The sequence below is a fragment of the Lepisma saccharinum genome, chromosome 29 (assembly GCF_977018435.1).
Source record: "Lepisma saccharinum chromosome 29, izLepSacc3.1, whole genome shotgun sequence".
Classification (NCBI taxonomy): Eukaryota; Metazoa; Arthropoda; class Insecta; order Zygentoma; family Lepismatidae; genus Lepisma; species Lepisma saccharinum.
Window position 1 is genome coordinate 14,286,817 of NC_139257.1, and position 20,296 is coordinate 14,307,112.

At 37.4% G+C, this 20,296-nt stretch overlaps 1 protein-coding gene across 1 annotated transcript; it reads right to left on the minus strand.

The window, feature by feature from the left end:
• Positions 1-239: 239 nt before the first annotated feature.
• Positions 240-19,626, minus strand: LOC145981368 (uncharacterized). The gene is made up of 4 exons (XM_083114606.1): positions 19,318-19,626; positions 16,017-16,174; positions 12,503-12,649; positions 240-2,240 (listed from the first exon to the last, which is right to left on the minus strand). The coding sequence occupies exons 1-4, from the start codon at positions 19,523-19,525 to the stop codon at positions 273-275; spliced, it is 2,481 nt and encodes an 826-aa protein (XP_082970732.1). The 5' UTR covers positions 19,526-19,626; the 3' UTR covers positions 240-272.
• Between the last annotated feature and the right edge of the window lie 670 nt (positions 19,627-20,296).

Here is a 20,296-nt window from a genome sequence, read left to right on the forward strand (position 1 = left end):
AACAGATAAAGAAGTGAAGCGTAATGTGAGAATAGTGCTCAATAGCCAGAGCCCTGATTTTCTTGCAAAGGGTATGGACAAATTGGTGCAACAAAGGGACAAATGCCTGAATCTCTATGGGGATTATGTGGAGAAGTGAGGAAGGATCCTCCTACAAATGTATGTATAGTTTTCTAATGTATCTTAAAAATAATTTTTTTTACAGCAAACGGAAACTTATATATTGAATGACCCACGTATAAATATCCATATCTCAACTTTACTCAAAATGTCTAAATTGTACAATTTAAATTTTGTACAAAAGGCACGCTTAATCTCAACTGTACTTTTTGTTGTTTCTTTGGTACCTCAATGCAACTTGCTTTACTTGATCTCTTGACAGATTTCGTAGAGTAATGAGACTCATCTTGTGCTGCTCCTTCTTGGAATATGTCTACGACCGACTGCGCTTCAGCCACTGCCTTCTGAAGAACTGTCTTGTCCTGACATAGGTATGAGTAATGAAGAGCTTTCTTGATAATTTCTCTGAAATTTTCTTGTAACGTGTCCAGGCTCCTTTCTGGCTGATATAAATTTGAAGCTGCACACTCACTGTCTTCCACACTGACTTCACACAGGTCTGTGTAATCACAATCAACGAACATCAAGACATCGATATTATCCACAGCATCGTTCACATTGTTTTCAGTTGAAGTGGAATTTGCAATTTCGGGATCTATCATCAGGAAAACACTCTGCGTGTATTCAGCCGACAGACGGTCAAAGGACCAGGATGGAACATACAAAAAAATGGCACAGAAGTGTTTGCACGGAAACATCCATCTGGAGTAATCTGTGCAACCACAACACACGGGATTAAAGGTGAGAACGTACCACACATCTTCATTATCTTCACTTTGAACCAAAAATGCACCACCTGAGATGTCTTGTATTTTATTTTCATTGTAGTGTAACTTTGCCTTTTCCAGTCTGTTCATCACGTGTCTCACAAATCGGTGCGGGCGGTCTTGCAAGTAAGAAGGAATTTCTTTGTTGTACATTCTGTAATTCGCACTCAATTTTGCATTATTTATGCTATACTTCTTGTACTGATCCGGCAGGAGTTCTTCAATTATGGCCGTCAGAACACCCGTCAATGTCTTTTCAGAATGTTTTCTCAGAAAGAAATTCCTCAACACTTGGTTTTGGGCTTCAATTCCATTGTTCGATCGAAGGTCAAAAAACAGTCCCCTCGAATAGAATGCTTCGACCCACCTCTGACAATTTGACAGCCACTGGGACGAGAAATACTGATGGGCAATTTTGCAGTTCTTCCACGAATCACTGTCTCGCAAATCTTTGAGTCTCATTTCATATTCCTCTTCCGTGTGGGAATGAGCAATCACATGCAAGAGATCCTTCAAAACAAGGGCATGTTCTTCACTGACATTTTTGCGCTTGTTGAGCCACTGCGTCCAGTGCTGTTCACGATGGAACGGACAAATGTACACTTTGCACTGGGGGAAAACTGCTTCAACAGCTTTGATTTCACACTCCGAGAAGTCTGTGAAGAAATTTGTCGGTTGCCACTCTGGGTTCCATGACTTGATTGTCTCCAGTGCTTCCTGAATTCCTTCTTGACTTTCACTTTCAATCGCAAACGTTGCAACGACGCAATGACCAACATTTGTTTTAACAATAACAAAAAACAGGGGAAGGCTATATTTAGTAGTTTTGTGTGTGGCATCCAGCACACACAAGCGGTTCCCGTAGCGTGACAAAACCTGTTGCTGCCATTTTGTTTGATGACAGAAGATGAAAGACGAAGTTGTATCAGCCGTGACTGTGTGGGGCCTGAAGAACAAGTGATCGTTTGGTGATCCAGTTTCCCATTGCTTGACAGCCACTTGCAAAGCATCCTGATCTAGTCTGTTCTTCCTAACTTTCACTAAAGCATCAAAAACATGATTCGCAATTGTTTTTTTCGAAGGATAAAAACAGCTATTCAAGACACTGGGCTTTGAATTTGTGTCCTTAAACATGTCCTCGACAAAGTTCCGCAAGTGAACTTGTACGGGACCAATTGATGTGACGTTCCTCTCAACCATTCTGTGAATTTCGCTGATCAAACTTGGATGCAGCCTCGCTCCTACAGTTTCTGCATGTGTGTGATGCAATGCCGAAGAAATATTTACATAGTACCGTTGAATCGTCCTTACCATGGCCCCTTCCTTTATACAGTCTTTTAGTTTTTGGATCACCTGAAAAGAGAAGCAGAATTATAGACTTGAAATAATTCTAGAAAAAATGATACAAATATGCATGTATGAGATATATCGAGAGAATAACTGCTCAGTGCTTGTAGCCAGTGAATTTTAATGGCAGCATGGAAATCCCGTACATGCATTAGCAGTAGCAGCTGTTCTCAAGTTTAATTCTTATGCTCAAATTGCTAGTAGTATATTTAGTTAGATGTGTAATTTGATTTCTACCCAAGATATGATGCTGGAACACAATATGTGAATAATCAATGATTTAAAACTAGAAGAAAAAAAGAAAGGAGTGAATTGCAACAAGGAAGAGATTGGAATTCCAAAAATTCACAAGTATTTGCATAGGATTTGCCTATGTCACTTGCAATATTTACAATCAATGTGGATTGATTTAAATCTCAATTTAAATCAAGTGATTCTTTAAAAAAAAATCACTGATTTAAACCACTTCAAAGAAATAATTCATAGAATAATGTACATGAAGACTTTTTAGATATCAAAATCACTTTTAGTGTAAGTACATTAACAGGGTGGCTACAAACAAGCAGAAATGAAATTCCCTGACTTTTCCAGGTTTTCCAGGACAAAATTTACATTTTTCCCTGACAATTACAAACTAAAATAATTCGATGTTTTAGCAAATGGAAATAATAAACTCATACAGATCCAGGTATGGATTTGTTAAGTACTAATGTTATCTTCTGGGAAATTGACTTAATTTCTATATTCTCTATGATTTGATTTCAAACTGCAAAATAGTGAATTTGGAAAATTATTACAATTCAAAAGCTAAGGAAGGATTATGGAATTTTGTCATATGCAGTAAGTTTAAAATAAAATACTTGATTATTTTTAAAGTTATGACTAAATGAGATAAGAGTGAAGAGTGATTGATTAAGAAATATACAATTTGTTACAATTTGCAGTTATACCATTAATGCTGACGAAAAGGGTATGTAAGTATTAGAAATTTAATGCAAGGTATTTATAGAATTGCACTGTATAGATACCTGATTTAGCTAACCACACATTAAAACAGGAACTCTCTAATAATAAAAGCTTCTGAAAGTTCATATACGAGGGGCATCCTGAAAAAAGCTCCAATGGTGCCTATACTCAGCACTAGTGGTCGGAGATCAACACACACACACATGCAGGCAGGAAGAAGTGGCATGTAGCTGTAATCTGGTACAGTTGCAATGCAGCCGGTTTATTACAGTTCTAGGTTAAAGATTGCAGCTCTCATAAAGTCTCCCACCGACTGCGATGTAGCCTACGTGTAGTAATCAGATTTGTGCACGCTCAGAATTTGGCACAGAGCCACCAGCAATCGTGTGAGTTGTGCAGACCGGACATCGTGAGTGATAGTAAGGTCAGACGATGGTGCAGACAATTCACGGAAGGCCAATCGAATGTGCACAACCCCATACAGCTGAGTACACGGGCCCTTTGCATCACATTTGACCACTACCTGGCCTTTAATGTACAGACTTTCATCTCTTTGTTTAACTGAAGAGATTTCTAGCAGGGCAATTGACAGCTACACTGCAGTAGAGATAGTTCCAGTCTTTGCTGTCAAAACAAATATACCATGGGCATACAAATTTTAATGCCATGCTACGACATATGCCAGAACAACGGTGGTGATTATGCCGAAAATTAGGTTAGGACTCACTGTTACTAATGCAATAAATTACAACTGATATTCTTGTTTTATTTATGCCTAATCGGTAGGGACCTTGATATTTTGTTATCTTTTCCAAATTGGTGTATTTTCTTATTTTTTTATTTTTTACTATACGGTGTTATTTTTCCCAAAATTCACATTTTCATTTTAGAGCATTTTCTGGCAATATCTGAAATTACACCTTCATGGTGTTTTCAAACTAGTGTTTCAAATTGTTAGTCACATGGCTTACGCCTCTTCGCGGGAGTTTGATATCTTGAAAGTTATTTTGGGAAAGTAATTTTCCATACCCCTTTTTTAATTTTAAGGTAAGGATTTATAATGGAATTTTCCCCGTATATACTGGAGGGTGCATAATGACCATAAGTGGCGACGCACCCAAAAAATTAAAATCAATCAATCTCATGTGACAGATACCGATATATTATGGCACCAAAAATTGGCAATATCTCTTTTTGACTTGTTAGTGTTACGTTTCCCAAAATTCGCGTTTCTGTTTTAGAACATTTATCTGCCAAATATACCGAAACTTAATACTCCATTGTGCTTTTAAACTATTATTTTAAATTGTAGGTCACATAGTCTACGTATTTTCGTGACAGTTTGATATGATGGAACAGATTTTTGAGGAAGTAAAAGTAAAGTGCTCCCTGCACTTTTCCATGAAGGTGTATAAGGGTGTGGAGTTAGGGCCCCACACTTTCTTGATCATGGCTAAAGGTGGGGGTGATGTAATCAGCGCCATGCTCCTGGCTACCTTTATCCCTCAAAGTTTCCTCAAGGTACCAGCTTCATATGATGCTGGGTGGGCGCTGGAGCAGTTTGAATAGGTGGAACACATCCCAGTTCTCCCCCGCAGGGGATCGACCCCGGGTCTCTCGCATAGTAGTCAGATGCCCTACCGACTGAGCTCCATTATTACTCGCTCGACAAATGCCGAAAGTGCGCACTTAGCTTGGTAATTCAAAACATATCTCGTGCGACAAGTACGAAGATGTGGCTCCCGTGTGATGTTTTGATAGAAGTTGAAAAAATCGTGGGAAATATATGATTTAATGTGGCTGTCGGAATTATTCCATGTACGTATAACTCTATAGTTTACTCTTAAGTAAAATGTTGGAAAACTTGCATGTTCTATGTACTCAAACATGGCCTAGAAAAGACAAGAATGTTGGATTTCATGGAATTTTTCGTTGTTTTAGGACATTTCTTTTAAAAAAAATTGCTAAAACCGCCAACAATTCGCAATTAATGCCAAATTCGCATTATTTCAATATTTCGAACAGGCGAAAAATGTGTCCAGACATCACTGCACGTTCCTAAACATAACTTCGCAGCAATTACCATTTTTTGGCGTTGCGAAAAATCAATGTACCTACTAATTGGAAATTACTTTCTGGCCACCCCTCGTATAAATCAGTAGATGGAAAGTGAAAAATTTAGCAGCGCTGGCAGAGAAAAGTCAATTCTTGAAGAAAGTGATTTGCTGTTATGATTGAATGATTCGAGTAAATATGATATTAAAATATTTACGTATTTATTATTAGTATTTTATTTCATAACATTGGACATTAACTTCACTCAGTGAGAGATTAATGACCATCTCTCACGAGTTTAAAGGAACAGGACAGAGAGTGGCGTAAATTTCATTGCAATACTACTGTTGCAGTAAATTTGAGGTTGGGAGCATGCACTTGGCAAATTTTTATAATGTTCACCAATGCAGATTTATGTTTCACTTTTTCGTGATAGTATTCAATATATATCCCGTTTTGTTGGATTCTTCTTGATATCTAAGAATATTGCAATGTCATTGTAAACGTATGTTAACTTGTGCAAAACCAGTAACACGTCAGGATGATGAAAGAAAACCTTCGTAAGCACTGCTATAAGGTGAAGTGAGCCAGAAGAGTAATAAAATTCCAGCAGCATATTTGCAGTCTAAAGCTCTTCTTGTTTATGCATACGATTTTTGTTGGATGTTGGATGTTGCAGTCCATGCAATTTCTGTCGCATATTGTAGTGAGATACTTTGTCGAGTGGCGATATTCGACAAAAATCGTATGTATCAATGGAAGCAATTTGTTTCCATGTTCCTTCAGTTTGCCCAACAAAATGCCTTACTACGACGTCCGACAACTATAGGACGGCGCCAACCACTCCCATCCCCTCCATCTGTTGACAAGTCCCCTTACTACTCCCATACGGACAAGAAAAAATTATAATTAATTTTCCACGTAATATTTAGAGGCTTAACCTTCACTCCTCCGATGATACCATATGGTATCATCAGAGTAAGGTCGTACTGACCCGATGGTATCATGGTGCTGATTACGAAATGAATGTGCTTTTTGGACCTTCATACTCTTATGTTTGAGTGGAAACTCTGACACAGATCTGGAGCAAGCCTGGGAAATTCATATTGATGACCAACCTCCCCCCCCTCTCTCCGCAACACATCCATGCCACATTTCTGAACAGAGTTTCACATTTTGCCTCATTATTCAACTTGTATGGCACCCAAGAACATGCAACATGTTTCAAACTCTTTGGAAACGTCCATTATTTGAAGAGAATACTAAGGTTTCCATCTTGAGAAGAGGGGGTAAACTCCAGATTTTTATGTTGTTTTTTTTTCATTGAAATTCGGTAGTCACCCCCCCCCCCCCCAAACCCCCTTTTCTTGGTTCGGCATTCTGAATTGTACACGGTTGCATGCTCTGATTTTTTCGCTGCAAAACAAAACTTATCCGAAGTAGATAGTCCCATCGTGCCCGAGTTATAACAATATTCTGAGCAATATGCAAATTAATAACTTTTTGTAAAAAACAGTTTCACATTTTGGCTTATTACTCAACTTGTATGGCACCCAAAAACATAAAACTTGTTTCATTCTCTCTGGAAACGTCCATTCTTTGAAGAGAATACTAAGGTTTGAGCCTTCTCCCCAAAATAGTGGGAGAAGAGGGGGCAAACTCCAGATTTTTGTTTTTCTTCCATTGAAATTCGGGGGTCGTGTCCCCAAGCCCCCCTTCCTCGGTCCGGCGTTCTGAATTGTACACGATTGCATGCTCTGATGCTTTAGATGGCACCCTAGAACATGAAACATGTTTCATTCTCTTGACAAATGTCCATTCTTTGGAAAGAATGTAGCAAACTCCAGATTTTTTTTTCCATTGAAATTCGGGGGTCGCACCCCTCAAACCCCCTTCCTCGATTCGGCGTTCTGAATTGTACATGGTTTCATGCTATGATGTTTTAGATGCAAAACAAAACATATCCGAAGTAGATTGCTCCCTTAGTGCTAGAGTTATAACAATTTTCCTCCAAAAATGCATATTTTTCGTAAAAAAAATAATAATTATTCAACTTGTATGGCACCCAAGAACATGAAACACGTTTCATTCTCTTGAGAAATATCCATTATTTGAAAAGAATACTAAAGTTCGCTCCTTCTCCCCAAAATAGAGGGAGAAGAGGGGGCAAACTTCAGATTTTTGTTTTTTCCATTGAAATGCGGGTGACGTGCCCCCCCAAGCCCCCTTCCTCGGTCCGGTGTTCTAAATTGTACACGGTTACATGCGCTGAAAAACAAAAGTTATCCGAAGTAGATTGCTCCCATAGTGCCCGAGTTATAACAATTTTCGTCAAATGAGTGTTCGAAGTCAATGAAGACGAAATTCCCTGACATTTCCCTGACTTTTTTTGACACCTCAAATTCCCTGACTTTTCCCGGTTTTCCAGGTTTTCCAGGTCTGTCGCCACCCTGATTAATATCCTAACCATTTAATGGTGTTTATTAGACTCTAAGAAAGGAAAAGAAAGGAAACAAAATATATGTACTGACGGAGTGAAGCTCATACGAAAGGAAATGTAATATGTAAACACACTTAATATTTCTCTCGATTTAAATTCAATAATTTTTATAGGCAAAAATAGGAAACATTTTATGTAGAAAAATACAAAATAGTAACCATGTTAAACCATAAATAGTGTCATTATCATTAACCTTTAGTTAGCCAATGGTCCCCTACGGGACCATCGAAAATGTAGGACAAGTCTGCCCATCGAGCTGATTAAAAAAACCATATGCTTTTAGGACCTTCATACTAGGGATGGCCAGATCCGGATCCTAAAATTTATCGGATCCGGAATTTTCAGATCCGGATCCGTTTTGCCATCCCACATGGTGTGTGTGTGCGCGCGTGTGCGATTTGTAATTAATTAATACACTTACAAGGGAGGTCTAAGTCTCCCCCTCCGATTTCCATGAAACTTGGCAGGTGTATAGAATGTCAAATGTCAAGATGAGGAGAAATTGAAGTGGGGATCTGACCCCGAAACCACGTAAATATGTCATAGGAAGAAACAGGAGGCATAGGACCTCTCAATACACCTGTCAAATTCCATGGGAATCGGAGGGGGACACAGGGGTCAGATGATCCCCATGTCAATTTGTCCTCATCTTGACATTTGAGGCGGGTTTTGCCCCCTAAAACAGTTTTTTAGCCGAAACAAAAAAAAACACGTATTGCTTCCTTTGGGCCCCTCTATACACCTGCCAAGTTTCATGGAAATCGAAGGGGGACACATAGGTCAAATGCACACTTAAATTTGTCCTCATCTTGACATTTGAGGGGATTTTGCCCCCTAAAACAGTTTTTTAGCTGAAACAAAAAAACACGTATTTCTTCCTTTGGGCCCCACTATACACCTGCCAAGTTTCATGGAAATCGGAGGGGGACACTTAGATAACCTCCCTTGTTAGTCTTACACTTTGTAATTATATAACACTGCATATATTATAATGTTTTATTTTCATTTGTAAAACTGTAACTGTAGAACAATTGTATAATTTTTGTATAACATTTCTATCTTGTTACATGTGTTAAGGGTTTCATCCTGGAATGGAATGTCTCACATTTATGTGTGTTTTCATTTCCAATACATTCGAATGAATACATATTCGTTTCAATGGCATTTACAAAATCACCTCTGACATTTTATGTTAAACATGTAAGATTATTTTTGTCCACGAGTGTGTTAGCCGATGCGTAGCAAAGTATTTTAGGAACAACACTTGAAAAAATTCTTGTAGGACTAACTAATGAAAAATTTCTTTGTAATTGAAGATCATAATACCTTTTAAGGTGTGGTAATATTATAATGGGATTGAGATATGAAACTTTTGGATCCGGATCCGGATTTTTCGGATCCGTTTGGCCACCCCTACTTCATACTTGTATGCGAGGTTGTAAACGCTGACAGATGTTTAGATAAAACTTTGAAATGTCATGTAGAAGAAAACCCACCCACCCAGGACCCCCTTCCCTCCCCCTTCCTTTCTCGTTGCATTTTCGATGCGAGTTTTGGCAGCTGGGAAATAAATGAGATTTACAAGCTTGTTTTCTGCCTCCCAGCTTGGGTAACCCGAGTTATCTTTTGTCAACATCATGGGTGCAAAAGTTTGGGCCCTATTTCCAAAATAGCGGGAGAAGAGGGTAGCGGGAGAAGAGGGGGCGAAGGCCAGATTTTTATTTTTATCTCATTGAACTTTGGGGACTTAGCCCCTCCCAACCCCGTTTTTCTCACTTGGGCGTTCTGAATTGTATACGGCCGCGTGCTCCGATGTTTTTGCTTCCAAACAAAAGTTAGCCGAAGTAGATTGCTCAAATAGTCTCCGAGTAATTCTAATTTATTCTCTAATATGCAAATTCGCTATTTTTTTGCCAAAATGCAGAATTGTACATATTGCGTCATATTTCAGCCTGTATGAGGACTAGGGACTTGAAACAAGTTTCACTTAGTTGCAAAGGTCTATTCTTTTAAAACAATGCAAAAGTTTGCAGCCTATTTCCAAAACAGCGGGAGAAGAAGGGCGAACGCCAAATTTTTATTTTTTTTCATTGAAATTTGGGGACTTAGCCCCTCCCACCCCGTTTATCTCACTTGGGCATTCTGAATTGTATACGGTCGCGTGCTCCGATGTCTTTGCTTCCAAACAAAAGTTAGCCGAAGTAGTTTCCTCAAATAGTCTCAGAGATATAACGTTTTTCTGAAATAAGTGTAAAAATGTAAAAATCGTGTGCAAAGGCCGCGGCCAGAGAGGAGTTACTTTCGAAAACCCACTCGCTGGTCTAAAGGTTAAACTCTAAATAAACATGGCAGCTGATATTTTGCATATATTGGCAAAAAATTGCCAAAATTCAACTTCAAAAACTATCAAGTAATATTTTAAGTTACAATTATAAGGCACATCCAGAACGTTTCATTTTCATTGGAAGAAAAGTTACTGAAATTATTATAGTTTCATTAACACACTCAACAAACATTTCCATTCCAGGTTCATACACACAGTATCAGAAACAGAAAAATGTATATTTACATATAATTTTTTATTTGCTTTAATCAAACTGTTGAAATATTTTACAGGTTCATTTATTAGAAAAAACCTTTCTACAAGAAAACATATATCTATATGTATAGAGCCGAAAACCATATAAGCAATGTTAAGCATGTTAAAAGAAAAAAGATTTAAATAAAAATCATGATTTTAATCCAGCCCTTGGGGCATTTCACAGAAAGTGGTACTCCAACATGCAAAGAACAAAGTGAATTAATCTGAAAATTATTAGTGTTTTTAATTGCATTAACGTTTAAAGGTTTGTGAATGCACATAATTTACGCATTTCACCACATCATAGACAAATGAAAACAAATTTTGCTACATTTTTTAGTTTCACATACTTAACATAATTTTGAACATGCTTTCTTCATATGCAGGATAACAAAAAGTTTATTTTTTCAGTGAAAAAGTACATGGTGAGATGCATTGTTCCTGAAAATCTGTTCACGCATCAGCGCTACGGACACTTATCACATGACTTTTGCAGGAAACTACTACGAAAGGGAGGCCTTCGACATCAATGTTAGGAATTAAGGTTGAGCCGATACTGATGCATATACTCTTATCAATTCTCACCGATAATTGAAAATTGCAATAATTAAAATTTATTTAAAATATTGATATGTGTGTAAAAATTTCTCCAATTATATGCATCGATTTTCCTAGAAATTTGCTTTATATTATTTCAATAATTACATCAGAATATTAAAATAGATATTATGTAATTACAAAATTTGTGGAAAATAAAAAAAAAAGCTTGAATTTTGTATAATTCTCAGGATAATGAGACTCAGCAAAAATGTCAAGCAGCATTTTTGCAGACCTTGTGAAAGACCAATATGCCGATACCGATACTGATACCACTGGTATCAGCCGATACATCAGCATCGGTTCAGCCCTATTAGGATTGATTGATTGATTTAGTTTATTTTACTTCGCGTTTTGTGCCTCTTGGCTAATTTGCGAAGATGAGGATGAGTGATGAAAGGATGAAATTGATGAATGGACATTCACAAACAACCAAGCCCGACCGGGATTCGAACCCGGGACCCTTGGCATCACAGCGCGATGTGCTAACCGCTCGGCCACAGGGTCGGGCAGCCAGCCCTATTAGGAATACATCTATGTTAGATACTACATTTTTAGTCTTTTGTGGCACCCACAGGGGCATACTAAATACAAATTTCTGTGTAAAATTTCGATTTACCTCTTTTCTTTTATAACTGTCATTATTGTTAGGTAAACTGTATAAATTTCACATCCACTAAGAGGCTGATTTCACCTCTCCACAATAATTAGTTCTCCTGCTACATTTTTTTGGTACATCATTTATTTATTTATTTATTTATTTACGACTTTGTTTACATGGCGAAGTTAAGGCATTAATGCCTTCTCTTCCACTTAACCATTAATTACAGGGATCATTTTTTTGCAGTAAATTGTATACAATTAAAAAATTAAAAAAGATAAATGAGAAATAAAATAATAAAAGAAAAATAAAGTAATGAAAGTAAAATGAAAATAAAAGCAATACAGTTTGAATACGAGCAGTCAAGCCCTGGATTAATCATTAATTACGTACATTGCTCATTATTTTTACTAACACAATGAAAAAATATAGCTTAGAAGAAATTAAAAATAAAAGCAATACAGTTTCTACATGCACACACACACACACACAAACACACATTCACACACAAGTACCTACCTACATCATGGCAAGTTTCAAAAATGCATGCATGAAAAGTTCCCAGTGACTTCTGTCCACTAAAGGTTAAAAAATCATTTGATGTTGATACTCTACCGATTCAATATAAAATTCCAAATGGTTCTTGAAGAATCTAAATGATCGATTCATGTTCTTAATAAATCTGTGTTATCAGATGACTGCAATGCAAAAAAAACCTGTATACGGAGAGAGTTACTTTTAAGAAAAGCAGGGAATGGAGACTATGTTTATATCCATTAAAATTATAACAAAAGGGTATAATATTGCACTAAATTATAAGATATTTATGGATATATCAGATCTGCCGATACTGACAAAGCAATGCATATTCCTGAAAAACAAAGTGGGGTCAGATTATTCCACTGCTGGAGCATATGCTCATCCTTGCACTTTTATGCTGTCAAACTGGATATGGAGAAGATACATACCTCTTTTTTCTCTCTCCAAGTTGGGTCAGATGAAACAACAAAATCTGGAAACAGACGAATGCATTTGACAGTCATCCTGCCTGGGCAACCCAGCTTCCTTGTTACTACCAGTCTTGAAGACTTTTTGGTCGATTGAGGTACATCTTCCTGTATCGAAATGAACAAACTATAGGGAAGCTAACGACACACAGACAATACATTATAACTTACTGAAAATTGTGTCTTAACCAGTGCTTGAAGTGATGGGAGGATTGTATCATCAGGTAGTAAAATTTTCGCAAAGCATACCCCCAGCTGTCTCACTATCACCATGTTAAACCAAAGCTAGCCATTTTCACTTCAAGCACTGAGCTTAACCAGGGATAAAATCTGCATTTGTTCCGGATCAATGCTCTACCACACCAACATCCCTTTTCTTTACCATTTCCACAAATTACATCTGCACAATGTTTAATTTGCATACCAGGCAACCTTAAATAAAACCTAAACTTAGATTGTTATTTTATGTAATGTTCATTACTGTTACTAGAACCTGCATGTATTATCATGGAGCGAATTTACAATACCGGAAGAATCTCCAATTTGTTTGAAATTCGGCTTACTCACTAATTTTGGCCTCCTAATCACGAATCTGCAGTTGAAATTTGGCTGTCACGTCTAGAAATTGCAAAATAAGACGTGAACGGAGTAAACACCTTGATTTATGAAGAAAACAACTATTTTTTTTGCAATGATTAGCGTTTCAAAACTATGTTTATGATGAGCCTTAATTTGTACTATGCTTGCCTAACCTAACCTAACCGTGAATGGTTTGTGAGGCAAACATTTTTTCCACCTTATGCAAGATGCCATTTTCTCAAATGCAAATCAACGCCCCATGCAACGGGTATCACTTATCGCACAACATTGCAGCAACTGTACCGTTGCAAAACTTACTTCTATTCGAAGCAGCATTACACAATCTCTTCTCCCAATGATCTCCAAGTAACAAAGTAACAGTGTGGCAATGCTGGAGACAGTGTAACGAATAGCAAACTTCACTTGTTCACATCATCAAACATGGCTACCATAATAGTGTATCGACAATCATAGCGGTAATATGTGAACGTAATTTCGCAATTTCTGAAGTGACCGCCAATTTTTAACTGCAGATTCTTGATTAGGAGGCCGAAATTAGTGAGTATGTGTAATTTCAAAGCAATTGGAGATACTATCCTAAATTTATACCATTATCATTTAAATCCAATAGTATATGCCATATGCAGTGCAACTTGGCTAGTGCAACTTGGCTATCACCAAAATCAAGTGATCAATTTATGGATTGTACCCATAATCAGATAAATCATTCATTCTAGATATTCCATATATTCACCATATAATGTTGGGAACGAGTATACAATACTGGACCACTCTCCAATTTCTATGAAATTTTGCCAACTCACTAATTGTGAACTCCTAATCATGAATCTGCATGTAAAAATTGGCGCTCAAGTATGAAAATCGAGAAAAAAACGAAATAAACTATTGTCTTAACGTAATGTAACCCTAGCATAAGAACAATAGCTCCACGGAAGACATCAACAGGTAAGACAAGGTATTGTTCTCTTAGCTAAAATATTAATTTTTCTTTGTATTTATGCTAATGGAACCTAACCTAACCTCGTAGGCATTCCTCATCTGATGTCAGCAAGACTGTTGTGCGTAAAGGAAGACCATTAATGAATTGCGAAAGAAAGATGGTTCCGAATTGCTGTGTATGGACAATCACCGTGGTAAATCGCAAGGTTATTTTACAAGTTCTGCACGTAAATGTACAATTTTAACAAGTGACCGCCAAATATGAACTACAGATACGTCATGAGGACACTGAAATTAGTAAGTAGGCGAAATTTTATAGAAATTGGAGAGTGGTCCGGTATTGTAAACTCGTGCCTAATGTGTCTTACAAGAAATGCCACAATGATACAAATTTTTAAACCCACCTAGGTTCTTCTTCAGAAATTTGGAAGGAATGAGCTTTGCAACTGGGTTAAACTAAGTACACAATTATAAACAATAAATACTCACTACAACAGAAACTTCAGGACCTATATTTAAGGTATGTGTCTAAACATTATTTTTATGTTATTTATGATACTGATGGCACATGGCGAAAAGTGTAAACAGACAAGGGTTTGCAGTGTATGGATATAACATGTAAAATTGGATGTTTCATTCACAAAAAAAAAAAAATCTGATGTAGTTTGATGTTCACTATACGACTGTTTGTAAACTCCAGCCAAGTCAGACGAAGCCAGCTACATCTGTTCGTAAACTCAATCCAAGTACTGCTAGCTCCGCCCACTTCCGGTTCCATGACGTATCCAGCTTACTTGGCTCGTAAGCCATTCTTGATGCAACTGAGTTGGCTGACTGCAGATGAAAACTAGCAGAAAGCATGATGCAGCAGCTTTCAATGGCCGGCAATCATTTATTTGATGCCTTCGTAAGTCAGAAACACAGTTCAAAGAAAAGGTGTAGTTAATATTATCTTATAATTCTTCCCATAGATGCATGTCCTGTAATGAAATAATTGTTTTATTGATTTAGTTTATTTTACTTCGCGTTTTGTGCCTCTTGGCTAATTTGCGAAGATGGGGATGAGTGATGAAATGGTGAAATTGAGGAATGGACATTCACAAACAACCAAGCCCGACCGGGATTCGAACCCGGGACCCTTGGCGTCGCAGCGCGATGTGCTAACCACTCGGCCACAGGGTTGGGCCTGTAATGAAATAAATATTTTGAAAGCCATTTCAGTTCCCATAATTCAATGTTGTTAGTTGGTGTCAATGATTTATTTATTTATTGATTTGGTGTTTAAGTCCACATTATGCTAATCGAGACTGGACCTACAGTTTTCCTACAGTTTTAAAGTTGGATTCGAACCACTATGTGCCTCCACCGGGTATCGAACCCGGGACACCTTGATTACAAGGTGACGATGCTACCACTGCACCATCGGGAAGGCACAAGTTGGTGTTAAAACACGGTACACTAAACTAAATTCACAAACCAATAAGATACTATAAAATAATTATTTTTGATGTGTAGGAATACAGTTGATTCGTTTTTCATTTCTCAGTTATTTTTTTGTACCAATTTTAAAACTTGTCAAAATATTCAATTAATTTATATTAATGTAGCCGAGCTTTATATAGAGGTGAGATTTAGTGCCATTTATACCTAATACTACTTCCAAAGAAAGTCAACTGCTTTTAAATATGCTCAAGAGTCAAGCAGACAATCCACTTGTTCGTAAACTGCAGAGTGGGACAACTTTGCTAGTGACATCAACATGACGTCTGCCTAATCCACTCGTAAAACCTGGGCTGAGCTTACTGTAGTTTACGAACAGCCGTCATGCTATTTATTCATGCACATGATCAGCGTAACATATAAAAAAAACTATATATATATATATATATATATATATATATATATATAACCTTAGATTTATGTAACCTTAACTTACCAATTCAACACTCTGTGTCGTATACCGGCTTCTTTGGTATTTTTCACCATTAGCACAATGTAATATTTTGACTTTTTCCATTTGAAAGGGAGACCCACAAAATGGAATGCCCGGAGTGGAGAGCTCCTTCTTATTTTCTTGTTTAAAGTAGAATGCATCTGTGGGAAATAACAGTTAAATAAATCAAAATTTAATGCCTATATTTACATTGAAAATTTGCATGAAAAAGCATTAAAATAACACAAGACATAAGGAACAATATAATAGTGGTTTTATGATTATAACCAGTGCAGTTTAATTTTCTGCATTATATAGAAAATTTAAGGTGTACAAATACATCTACATATTGGGTAAGTGTCTGTTATATCGGAGACACATTTCTATCGGATATTTTCAGTTTTAAATGGTTCGTACTTACCAATTGTGTATTGCGGAACATAGTAGAAGGTGCCACTATGCTTTTTACACGAAAATAACTTCGATTTTTCACATTACGAGTAATTCTTTTGGTTCCTTTCTTCCGTTGCGGAACATACAATATGGCACGCACAGCTGAGGATCATCGCACGTCGTGCTTGTGTTTTGTCGATTTGGAGTGAGGTATGAAGTGTTGCAACCTTCTTAACCGAAAACTACCTACTATCGTGTTCATTATGTCATCACAAACCATTGACGGATAGCCCCAAAAACCATTCACGATAGCCCCATGAACCATTTCCAGCAAGGTTAGGTTAGGTTGGGTTAGGTAAGCAGTCTGGCTCGCGCCATCTGCAGGTACATAATGGAAAGAACGGCATAATGTTGTCACTTTGCACAAAATGGAAGTTTATTATATCAAAAGTGCTTATTTCTTGTTGTGCAGCATTCTACGGTGAGAAAATACCTCCACGAACTTTCAAAATACTACAGAAACTCATTTCCGTTAATCATTTCGGTACTATTATAGTATGGGGGTGACACCTATAAATCATATATTTCGCACTTTATTACATTGCTAACATACTATTTTGGAATGCGGAACATTTCCTAAGGTGAAATAATGCATTTCTAACGAAGATAATGTCTATTTCTTACATTTACAAGTACTTACTGTTACTTGTTATTTCGATTCTGTAACACATTATGGCGGGCGATAGCGTACTGGTTCAGGGCACGTTGTGCGAGTGTTTTGTGGATTTATGCAGTGTTGCAACCTCGTTCACCGAAAAATACCTACTTTTGTGGCAGATTTGAAATTATGCTAATACCTCACAAACCATTGACATTAGCCCCACAAACCATTCACGTTAGCCCCAAAAATCATTCACGTTAGCTCCAAAAACCATTCATGTTAGCCCCAAAAACCATTTTCAATAAGGTTAGGTAAGCATAGTTAAAAAAAAAAAAATACTCGACACGTCATGTTGTAGTGAAAACATGGCGAGTTTAAAATACTGATTATGGGGAACATTGTGCTCTCGTGCAGAAAGCAAATGGCGGCAGCAGAAACAGCATGTCGGACAGAGATTTTCGCAGAAAACAACATGTATTCGCATTGGTACCAGTTGTATAAGCCGGAGACACATTAAACTCGTTCATTTTCAAATAAAAATCATTTCTACTTACCTCATATGCATACCGGAACATTTTTCAAGCTGGGGATCATTTTTTTTTCCATGAAAAAAGCGTTATTTTTAACATTATAATCATTTATTGGTTGTTGCTAATTTGGCGGGCAAATCTTGACTCACGTTGTCTATCGTCAGCTGATGTGCAGTGTTTTCAAACTTATGAACCGATAAATGCCGCACAAACTATTCACAAAAGGTTTTTAAGCAAAAATTGAGACTAGACTCTACGTCCTTATCTGCATGGTGATTGCTTATTTGCGTTCGCGGTGCGGCACCCGGCATCTCTTCGGGTAAGTACCTTTTTCTTTTTACACTTTCTGTTCACGATAGCCCCACTATCCATACACGGGGTCGAGGTATGCCTACGAGGTTAGGTTAGGCCTGTTAGGTTAGGTTCCATTAGCACTCATTTCACCCCTAAATATGTGCTTCATCATCTAAAAAATTCCTCAGTACGTTCAATTACGTATATCCGGACAACATCGGTGTTTTTCGATTTACTCCTTCAGGAAATTTTTCCTCGCTTTGGGATTTACGTTGTTGAATTCCTTATAAAATAAGCTTTCCAACGATATATGACACGTATTCCTTAGGATAAGGACGTAAACTAGTCTCTTAACTTAAATTGGAAAAAAAAAAAACGCTCACACGTCATCTTGTAAAACTACCGCGTGGTTGCTACACTGACAGGGGGTTACATAATCGAACGCATGGAACATTTGATTCACATAGTCGACGGTAATGGCGGCACGAGCTATCGTACAACGGAGATGCATGAATGACGAAAAATACCTTACTTACAGGCCAAATAAGTTGCACGATTCAAAAAAACAATTTCCCCGGCTTCAGAAAGTCCTCAAGAACGCAATTCCGTAAGTACTTTCTCATCTTTTCTCCTGTAAATTTGAAGAAATCCGTCTCCGACTTATACAATTGTTACCTTTGCATTAAAATGGATCAATACTACATTCACCAACTTCCACAATGCTACAGAAAATGATTTCGATAAGCACTTTTTCCTGTAAATTTGAAGAAATCCGTCACCCCTATATTATAATGTTACCGTAGTTTCTTCTGTAAAAATGAAGAAATGTGTCTCCGATATAACAGACATTTACCATATACTGTATATTTTAAGAGTATTAACCTACATCAAAGATACTTTTCGATATCTGTCATTTTCTGTTAGCTTTGTTAACCATTCATATCTAGTATAAAGGGCCCAACTTATTTCTGAATGCCATTCAAAATATGAAATCATGGGTTCCACACACACACCTCTTTTTTCTGGCTGAATTGACATGGAATGACCCTGCTGCCAGTTACTTCAAACCAGCTCACACACATTCTATAAACTTCAAACATTGATTCACATTCGTTTAGGAAGTTTGAAACTGCTTCTCAACTACTTACAACTCTTGTGAACAGCATGCAGCATACAGAAGTCGAACCACACAAAGTGCTTAATTCTATGGGCAGAACTGACTCAATTTATTTTAGATTTTCTCAGATCATGCTTTTGAAATACAGTAGCTGTGACATAGCTATGGTTGTGTTTAACATTGTGGTAGTAAATATGCGATAAGGCCCGGACACCTTTCACTCATTTATTTCCTTAATTTTACCATTGTATAATTATGGGTATCAAAACTTTGAAGACACCATAATACGTCTATGATTATTAAACTTACTTTTACCAGGTTCTGCTGAAGGCGATCTTGAAGACCTCGTCACAAATGTGTACCCTGCTACTGCCAATTCTGTCAAAAAGTTTTCGTACACATCCTTGCCATCCATATACCCTAAATAAACTCCATTATCTTCTTCAAACTTTTCAAAACATGCAATGACAATTTCTTTAACTTTATCAACACTGTCCGAACTTCTAGTGTCCGTCATCTCATACAAGGCTCACCAAACCTTACGTGGTGACTTTTCGACAAGATTGATTATCTTACCACCTGCATTTATTCATTTCCTTACGTTCATCGTGTAAAATACACCAACAGGCGCTGTACCAAAACATACATCTACATTAAGTAGTAATCTGTGATTTACATCTTATAAACGTCACAGATAACAACAAGCCGTCGTCGTCTTCTTTATTTGGCACACACCGCCTAGTAGCGATTTCCTGCCAGAGGTCCTAGTTGGGAGCAGTACACTCTTCTCAAAGAACGTATACACTTTGGTAACACTCTTCTTCTTCTGGTACCATGTCTCTAAAGTCTAAACACGTGCGTGATTTGTTTTTTGAAAGTGTGTGTGTTTACATTTCAAGCAGTGATGTGCAGTAGACTATAAGTTTACGTCTACATGCGTTGTCTACACGTAATCTACTCGTAGATTACATTGGAATCAATTTACGAATTGACTTCTTTGGACTTTGCTCTATTTTAATCTAATAATCCTGTAATTTGTCCTCTGTTAGAACTCGTGACCTGCCTGATTTCGGCGCATTCTTCACTGATCCCTTTCTGCGAAATTTATCGATCAACCGCCGCACTGCATTACGATGTGGTGGATCTGTATCAGGAAACCTTTCCATAAACTTATTTCGCACTTCTTCCGTATATTTACCTCCGTGTCGAAAGACTTGTTCCACCAAAGACACACGAGCTTCGAGTAACAAAACCATTGCTAATGCAGTGCCGCGCTTTGCAATATCAC

Coding starts and splice junctions, on each gene's coding strand:
- LOC145981368 (XM_083114606.1), bottom strand. CDS start 19,525: ATGACGGACACTAGAAGTTCGGACAGTGTTGATAAAGTTAAAGAAATT. Junction 16,175..19,317: donor TTCAGCAGAACCTGGTAAAA/GTAAGTTTAATA, acceptor TATTTCCCACAG/ATGCATTCTACTTTAAACAA. Junction 12,650..16,016: donor CGACACAGAGTGTTGAATTG/GTAAGTTAAGGT, acceptor ATTTCGATACAG/GAAGATGTACCTCAATCGAC.